The sequence below is a fragment of the Manis javanica genome, chromosome 4 (genome assembly GCF_040802235.1).
Source record: "Manis javanica isolate MJ-LG chromosome 4, MJ_LKY, whole genome shotgun sequence".
Classification (NCBI taxonomy): domain Eukaryota; kingdom Metazoa; phylum Chordata; class Mammalia; order Pholidota; family Manidae; genus Manis; species Manis javanica.
Window position 1 is genome coordinate 1,611,179 of NC_133159.1, and position 9,064 is coordinate 1,620,242.

Genomic DNA, 9,064 nt, shown 5'->3' on the forward strand with positions numbered 1-9,064 from the left:
CATTGACACCTGTGGGTATAGACGTGGCACCTGCTCTGAGACACATGGCGCCTCTGCACTCTCAGCCCCAGGGGTGGAGGGGTGGTGGCGTTTCTGGGCTGAGAAGGAGGTTCCCAGGCACTGGAGAACCATGGGGGGGAATTTCTGCCCTGGGGGGAGCCTTGAAACCAGCGGAACATCACATGGGCCATGGCTCATTAACCCACTTTCCTCAGCGGCCCCGTGATGTCACCCCCAGAGAGACCCCTGTTCTCATGGGCGTTCTTCAGAGCCTCTCTGACTCTCTGCAGGTTGTGGTGGACAATCCGTCAGCTGTGTTGGTCACTAGACGGAGGGACACATGGCTTCATAGAGCCCAGGAGACGATGACTGGGGATCTAGCCTCCTCCTGATGCCGAGTCGTGAGTGGCGAGCAGGGAAGGAACATTCCTGGCATCTCGGGGCATGTGGCACCCAGTGACCATGACTGTCCTGGGTCGTGGGGTGGGGCAGGCGTGCCAGGCCTGGGGCAGAGGGTGGTGCCGTCCCAAGCTCAGCAGGAGTGACACACCGAGGACAAGAGGCCTTGGAAACCTTGGATGCCCTTGCTCAGAGCTGCTCGGTTTTCATAGCTCTGTCCTCGGGGGCCTGGGCTGTCTGGGGCTGGCCACTGGGGTCACAGAAGGACAGGGAACTGCAAGCTACAAGCAACAGGTGAGTACCCCAGACCTCACTTGGGGCTGTTGAGGAAGCTGGGTCTGGGGAGGGTGCAAAGGGGGTTTGCACGTGCTCACGTGACCTGCACGTAGGTCAGAGGCCGGCAGCCCCAAGACACTATTAGTGTGAGTTGCAATAGCAGCAGGTGTGGAGTGGCTCAGAACAGCCCACCCCTAACTGGTCACTCTAAGCTTTGGGTGAGCATTTGACCTCTCCTTCTCTGTCCCTTCTGCAAATGCCACATGCCTCAGCCAGCCCCGGGCCACCATGTGCCACCAGGACACACCCTTGTGCCCCAGCCCAGCGTTTGAAACTGACATGGAATTGTACCTCACCTCCCACGTGGGACACTTTTAGGACCTGCATCGAGAAGCCCTGCCAGCACATTCCTCCTGATTAGGCCTGGAGTGATTAGCAACAGCAAGAAAATTCTAGCAAAGCCTGAGACCCAGGGACACTGACTTTTGTGATGGAAGCAGGCTGGAGCTCCAAGACACAGCAGTCTGCTGACCATTCCTGGCCCCGCAGCAGCCTGCCGAGGGACATGTGCTCCCCCAGACACTGAAATCAGAGGTGGCCGGCGATGGCTCTGGGCTCCGTACACTCGGGGCCTGGGGCCTTCCCATGGCAGCAGACCCAATTCTCTGATGATACCAAGTTTTCATCGGCTCTAAGCCGGGACAGACCTGGGGGTGCCGCCACCACACCCCTGTGTCTGTGACTAACGTTGTTAATGTTTTTGCTGGTGGGTCAGGAAGGGTTGGCAGGACATGCAGAAGGAGGCAAGGGCATCTGGAAGGGAGGTAAGCCCAGAAGGTGGTCAGGGGGCAGCTCCCTGTATGGGGGAGCTGCGCTGGAGGGAACTCGGGGCTATGACGGGGCAAAGAACCATCCGGCAGACACCTGCTCCCCAAGACCACTTTGCCCACAGTAAGGGAAGTGCACCTGGCTCCCAGGTGGAAACCAGTCCTGGGGCCGGGTGTCCGGTGCTGCAGGCAAGGTTCTCTGGGGGGTTGGAGCAGGTGCCCCTCCACGGGCCCCACAGGGACGCAGGCTAGACCTGCCGGCCACTGCCTTCCAAGCCTTGCCCTTGACCTCAGCCTTGATGACCTAGCCATTTCTGGATATGCTTCAGTGGGCTTGACTGACTGTGTGACAGGCCATATAGGCAGAGATGTCCCGGGTTCTGATCAGGGCTTCCCCACTCACGAGACCTAAGTTCCTCATCTTCATGGGCCACTGGGTTCCCGACCCTATGGACCACTGGATGTAGCTCTGTGCCAGTGCTTTCAGGGCTGCAGAAGGCAATGAGGGGCCCTGACCTCAAGCCAGAATGGGGACATGTATGCTTGTAGGGAGCCGGCAGGCCCAGAGGGCTTTGCTTAGCATCTACCCTGTGGGACAGCCTTCGCTTTGTAAAGGGAAGAGAAATCCCTGAGGGCTTCCTGGAGGAGGCTACATACAGAAAGAATGTTCTGAGCGCCTGCTGTGGAGGGACTGTGGGCACTGCCCCTCCCACCTGGTGTGCCCCTTCTGTGCCTGACACTTGGTCATCCCTCAGCGAAGGGAGGCGTGTTTCTGTCATGCCACAGACAGCAGCTCAGGGAGCCAGAGATGCCATTTCCCTGGGCAGGCACAGGCTGGTCTGCCTCACCTGATTGTAAGGCCAGGCCTCAGGTCCATGGGCTTAGTGGCACTGCTGTGGGCACAGCTTCCTCCCTCTCTGGGGCCTCACCAGGCAGGGAGTGCTGGGGCTCTGAGCGCCCACCCTAAAGGCCCTGTGATGCTGGCTGAGGGCAACTGTTGCCGTGGCTGGATCATTATTACCTGGGACCGTCAGCCCTGGAAAGGCCTCAGAAGAGAGCTGGTCTGCAGGTGGGGATGGAGGGCCCTTGGGGACTGGCTGTCCTCTAGCCCTGCCTGGAAGGGCCCTTGAGAACTGTGGAATCCTGTGCTCTTAAAACTTCCAAGAGGAAGCTGGGTCACAAAGCGGCCCGAGAGATCCGTGTGGCTCTGGAGGGGCACAGAAGAGAGGGCGGCAGGCATGTTTGACCCGCAAGTATTAGATTCTCCAGCTGTGATCTTTGACAATGGGTCCGGGCTCTGTAAGGCAGGCCTGTCTGGGGAGATTGGGCCCCGCCACGTCATCAGCTCAGTTGTGGGGTACCCAAAATTCAAGATGCCTTCAGCAGGCGCCAATCAGAAGTGCTTCGTGGGAGAGGAAGCCTTGCACAAGCTTGAGTTTTTGCACGTGCACTACCCCATCGAGCGGGGCCTGGTCACGGACTGGGACAACATGGAGCAGCTCTGCAAACACCTCTTTGAGTGGGAGCTGGGGGTGAAAGCCAGCGAACAGCCAGTGCTCGTGACCGAGACCTCCCTGAACCCGCACGAGGTCCGTGAGAAGATGGCTGAGGTGATGTTTGAGAACTTCAACGTGCCCGCCTTCTACCTGTCGGACCAGGCTGTGCTGGCCCTCTACGCCTCGGCCTGCGTCACAGGCCTGGTGGTGGACAGTGGGGATGGGCTCACGTGCACCATCCCCATCTTCGAGGGGTACTCCCTGCCCCACGCGGTCTCCAAGCTCTACGTGGCAGGGAGGGACATCACAGAGCATCTTACCCAGTTGCTGTTGGCTAGCGGGAGGACCTTCCCGTGCGTGCTGGATAAAGCCCTGGTGGGCGACATGAAGGAGAAGCTGTGCTATGTGGCCCTGGAGCCGGAGAAGGAGCTCTCCCGGAGGCCGGAGGAGGTGCTCAGAGAGTACAGGCTGCAGGATGGCAACATCGTCCACATCGGGGACCAGCTGTACCAGGCGCCGGAGGCCCTGTTCATGCCCGAGCAGCTGGGTGCCCCAACCCCAGGCCTCTCCAAAATGGTCTCCCACAGCATCACCAAATGTGATACTGAGATTCAGAGGATGCTGTATGGGGAGATTGTGCTGTCTGGGGGTACCACTCTGTTCCAGGGCCTCAGTGACCGGCTTCTGAGGGAGCTGGAGCAGCTGGCTCCCAAAGGGACCCCCATCAAGATCACAGCTCCCCCTGACAGGTGGTTCTCCACGTGGATCGGTGCCTCTATCGTCACCTCTCTGAGCAGCTTCAAGCAGATGTGGGTCACCTCCGCAGACTTCAAGGAGTTTGGGCCATCTGTGGTTCAGAGGAGGTGCTTCTGAGGGAGCGCCGGGACAACTGCTCACCCTTTGGCATCGGCAGGATGTTCAATAAGAGAAAACGGTGCAGTGCGGGGCTGTGTTGGGCTTGGTTCTTTTTGGCGGCACCAGACTTATTTCTGACCCTGGTGGAAAAACCACTCCAAGGCTCTGCACCTGCCTACACTCCCCCCAACTTTCTCCTGAGAAAGCCCTGGGTTATGAGCAGGGGCTGGGTCCATCTGCAGAGTTTTTATGGAAAGCAGGGACCCCGACCTCATGCTTCCTGCTCAAGTCAGCAGGGCCCTGGAATCTGCTTTTTAAATATGTCTTAGACTCAACAGGAAGGGGAGTGCCAGGAGCAAGCTGGCATGCCGCCTTGTCCTGAGGATCAACAACCCCTCCCCTGGCTAGATCCTCAGGGCAATAGGGCTCTCACTCTGTCTTTACAAGACCGAGCAGCTGAGCAGGATGATAGGCAGGAGCAGAAATTGTCATCTGTTTAGGACGCTTAAGGGCCCCTGCTCCCAGGGGGCACTTAAGAATCAATGCGTCTACTTGATTATTGCAATGTGTCTATGTGTTTTACTTTCAAAGATGTTTACAGCATTGTTTGGGGTAAAATACTAGATACATAGGTAATGGCTATCAATAAAGTAACGATCGAATAAATTATGCATGAAAGGAATTTTTCCACATTGCTTTGGTGGAATTCTCCCAGAATATAACTGGGAGAGAAATGGAAAATTGAAGTCTTTGTAAAATGATCCCCCCTTTTTTCGGTAAAGAGAAACAATGTCACATTTCCATGCATATCTGTACCCATTTGTATGTACATATATAAAGGAATGTGTTTCTATAGGGTTAGAAGCACACAGAGAAAGAACAGAAGGGTAGACACCGCGAGCTGGTGGAGGAAGGAGAGGATGAGGTGATTCAGGAGGAAGGGATGGGGGAAGAGGGAGGGAAAACCTAAAGGAAAGGACTAGAAAAAATTCCACCTGAATGCAATAAACCCATCGATCTAAACGGTGTGTGTATTTAAGGTTGGCAAGGTATGTCTTTTCCTGTCCTTTTACTTTTGGACTACTTATGTCATATTTGAAGTGAGCACATAGTGTATTTGAGAACAGAACATAGTTATTTTTTTTTAATCCATAGTACGAATCTCTGTCTTTTAATGGGTGTATTTGGATGGCTTACATTTAAAGTAATCTGTTCCATCTTAAGTCTGCCATTTTGTTTCCCTTATTGCTCATTCCTGTTTCTCTTTTCATACTTACCTGTGGGTTACTTGAACATTTTTTAGGATACCACCTTGATTAGTTGATAGGGTTTTTGAGTATATTGCTTTGTATTGATTTTTTAGTGATCACCTTTGGTAAACCTCACAGTCCACTGGTAAGGACATTTTACCCCTTGGAGTGAAGTGTAGGAATCTTCTGTTTAGATCCCTTTACCCTCCCAAATGTTTAGAATAGAATTGCCTTGTTTCCTCTAAGCATGTTGAGGACAACTTCAGAGGTGGTTAAGATTTTTCCTCAACCATCAAATGACTTAAGACATAAGAGTAGTCTAATATGGTTACCCCTGTTTTTACCCAGTCCAATGTTCTTTTGCCCTTCTAAAGTTCCAAGCCTCCTATTATTTCCTTTCTGTTTTGAGACATTTATCCACTCTTTATGGATAGGTTTGCTAGCAAACCTTAGTTTTCCATCATCTTAGAATGTCTTTATTTCCCCTTCACCCCTGAAGGACACTTTCACTGGGTATAGAATTCACAGTTAACTTTCCTTTCAGCACTTGAAGAAGGTCATGCAAGTTCCTTCCATGCCGCCCCTGGTTTTGGGTCAGACAACTTCTGTCATTTAACTGCTGCTCTTTATAGGTGATGTGCCACTTCTCGCCGGCTGCTTTCAAGAGATTTTCATGGTCTTCAGTTTTCAGAAGTTTAATTATGATGTGTCTTGGTTTATGTTATTTGGAATTTATCCAGCCTTTTGAATATGTAGATTTATGTCTTTTTGCCAAATTTGGAACATTTTCTGCTATTATTTCTTCTAACACTTTTTCACTTTCACTCTCTTTTCTCTCCTTTGGGGTCTCTAAAGATATTAAAGTTAGCAATTTTTATTTTCCCCCAGGACCCTGTTCGTCATTTTTCTATTTTCTCTGTTCAGATTGGGTAAATTCTGTTTACCTTCCCTGAAATTCTCTAGTCCTATCCTCTGTTATTTGACTCCACGGAGCCCCTCTAGCATATTTTTTATTTCACCTGTAGTTTTCAGTTTGCTAATTCCCATTTGGTTCCCTTTATATAACTTCTAACCCTTTGCTAAGTTTTTATAACTTTTTATAACTTTGTAGCTTTTTATAATTTTTAACCCTTTTGCATTTGCTTCAGGAGAATTCGTAGTTGCTTGCTGAAACATTTTTATGATGGTTGCTTTAAATGCCCAGGTAATTCCAGCACCTAAACCATCTCATTCTGCCTCAACAATCACAACTGCTGACTCTTTTCATTCGGTTTATGATTTTCCTGGTTCTTGGTGTAATGAGTGATTTTCTATTTTACCCCAGAAACACAGTGTGACTCACATCACCTCATTGCAGATGGGTGGGGTGGAGGTTCAGCTCCCCCCTGAAACTTCCTGGACACAGTGGGCACTGGCTAACACCTCCCCAGAGTGGGAGTGAACGCTCAGCTCCCCACTGGGTCTCCTGACACTAGGGAAGGGAGAGAGAGAGTGTCACTAGGCCACCTCCCACCACCTCCTTCTATCTCATTAATGCTGGGTGGAGCTGGGGGCCCAGCTCATCCCTGGACCCCACCAACCCTACCTCAGCAGGGGGATCAGAGAGTCACCTGTTTCTGCTGAGTAGGGATGGAGCAGCTCCATGGTCACTTCTGTTCTTCCAACACTACCCGGAAGGGTAACTGGAGCCCTGGAGGTGGGGAGTGGGATGGAGATGAGGTGCGTCTGGGGTGGAATGGTGTCATTAGATCAGCTCCCCGCTCTGCCTGCTGAAACCACAGAGGTGGTGTGTGGCTCTTCCACTGGCATTGGCTGGAGTAGGGAGGAAGACGTTACCAAAAAGGCGTTCTCTTCTCAGGTCACGCTTTTCCCAGTAGGAGCAGGTTTTATTTGGAGCTTTTAGCCTGGGCCTGCTGGGGACTTGGGGTTGGAGGCTTCCACAGCACCCTGTTGAGGATGTATGGGAAACGAGAGGGCAGCTCAGGGAACTCCTCCTCCCAGGGCCTGCCTCTCTCCCACCTTTCAGACACCTCTGTGCTTGCTGTGTTACGACCAGCGCATTTCACTGTAAGAGGGAGGAGCTGGGATGAGCGGGGCCCCCAAGTAATGATTTTATTCTTTACCATTGTACCTGAAGGTCAAAAGGGAACTAAAGGGCATCAGTCCCTGCCCTCAATACCCTCCATCAGGGCCATCATTTTACAGGTGAGAATGTCAAGGCTCAGGAGCTTAAACTTTCCAAAGACTCACAGGGAGGTCAGAGCAGAGCTCAGCCCAGATTCCCAGTCCGGGGCACTGTCCCCTTTGCAGGTCTCTTCTTCTCTCTTCTCTGCCTGACACTTTCCTCCTGTCACCAAATCACACCTCAAGTAAGATGACTGACGAAGCCCCCTTTCTTCGACCCAAGACACCCTGCTTCTCCTATGGTGGCTGCTGCTATTGCTGTGATGGTCACGGTGGTGGTGGTGCGGGTGGTGGCGGTGGCGGTGGTGATGGTGGTGGTGATGGTGATAATGGTGGTGGTGCTGCTGCTGCTGGTGGTTGTGGTGGTGGTGACGTGGTGGTGGTGGTGGCAGCAGTGGTGGTGGTGCTGCTGCTGGTGGCTCTGGTGGTTGTGGTGGCGGTGCTGGTAGTGGCGGTGGTGATGGTGATAATGGTGCTGGTGGTTGTGGTGATGTGATAGTGGTGGTGGTGGTGGCAGTGGTGATGGTGATAACAGTGACAGTAGTGGCAGTGCTGGCAGTGGCATCCTGACCTGTCGGTCACCCTTTGGCACCGTGCTGCGGGTGCTGTGCTGTGGGCAGGGAAAGCAGTTCCCAAGTCCCTGATAGACTCCACAGCAGGGGCTTTGTAGCTGCTCTGGTTCTAACTCTGGCTGGAGATCTGGGGGAGTGTCGGGCAGGCTAGGATGCTGCTAGTGAGGAAAGCAGAGTGGGGTGGCCGTTGGGTCCAGCCTTTCCGCCCGCCGCGCCCTTGCTCTGGCCTGGCCTTGTCCGATGTGGGTGACCTGGGCCAGGGCAGGGCGGCCGAGCCTGGGGCTGGAAGAAAAGCCTTCGTCCAGCTCTGAGCTCCTCGGACCCTGCGTGCAAGGAGGCCAAGGAGCAAGTCTGAGCCTGTTTTCCCATCTCTGAGGTATGGGTTCCCACTCCTCACCTCTTTGCAGGGGTCTCCTCAAACCCTCTCCCGCTGCTTCCCATCCCTGAAGCAACACTTAGATTCAAGACATGGAGAAACGCTGCCGGCCAAGGCCCCCTGAGTTCAGTGCTCACGGACAGGAGAGGAAGAGGTGGGGAGCAGAGGCCTGTGGGCCCGCGTGGGCCTGAGTCTGGGTGAGAACCCACCTTCCCAGTGTCTCTGGCAGAGGCCAGATGCTGTGAGCTCCCCAACTTCCCACCACAGGCCGCTTTCTGGCCCTGCCAGTGACCACTACTGTCCAGGAGGTCAGCCTGTGTGATGTTGGAGCCCCGGATCCCCCAAGTTCTCGGTTGGACAGTGCTCAGGGCTGCCCCACACGCTACAGCAGCCGTGGTGTGAAGCTCCATCCGCTGCCCCCAAATCCTGCTGCTCTTGGGGATGACAGCTCAGGTTTCTGCGGGCAGGAGCAGGTCCATAAGATACTGGCCACGATTGTGGGGTGCCCCCAAAGCCATGTCTCATAGTGGGAACCAGAAAGAGCGCTACACTGAGGTGAGGTGAAGGCCAAAGGGTTGTCCCCACACTGAAGCACCTGGTGGGCCACCCCATGGCATGGTCACCTCCTTGCCACAGAGGAGATCCGGAGGCACCTCAACCCCTGGGGCTCCAGTGGCCTAGGCTTCTCGTGGAGGCAGCCATGGGTCTCAGAGAGAATGGGGCCATGAGGCCAGATTGTTTGGGGGGTACTTTGTGCTTCAGGGTCCTTTTCACCTGCACCCAAACCCAGACCTCCTTGTAGACAGTGTGGACACTGGGATGGCCACCA

At 53.9% G+C, this 9,064-nt stretch overlaps 1 protein-coding gene across 1 annotated transcript; it reads left to right on the plus strand.

The window, feature by feature from the left end:
- The first annotated feature begins 231 nt into the window (after positions 1-231).
- ACTRT2 (actin related protein T2) lies at positions 232-4,782 on the plus strand. Its single transcript, XM_036999590.2, has one exon. It carries the CDS (start codon positions 2,741-2,743, stop codon positions 3,869-3,871), a length of 1,131 nt encoding a protein of 376 aa, XP_036855485.2. The 5' UTR covers positions 232-2,740; the 3' UTR covers positions 3,872-4,782.
- Positions 4,783-9,064: the final 4,282 nt, after the last annotated feature.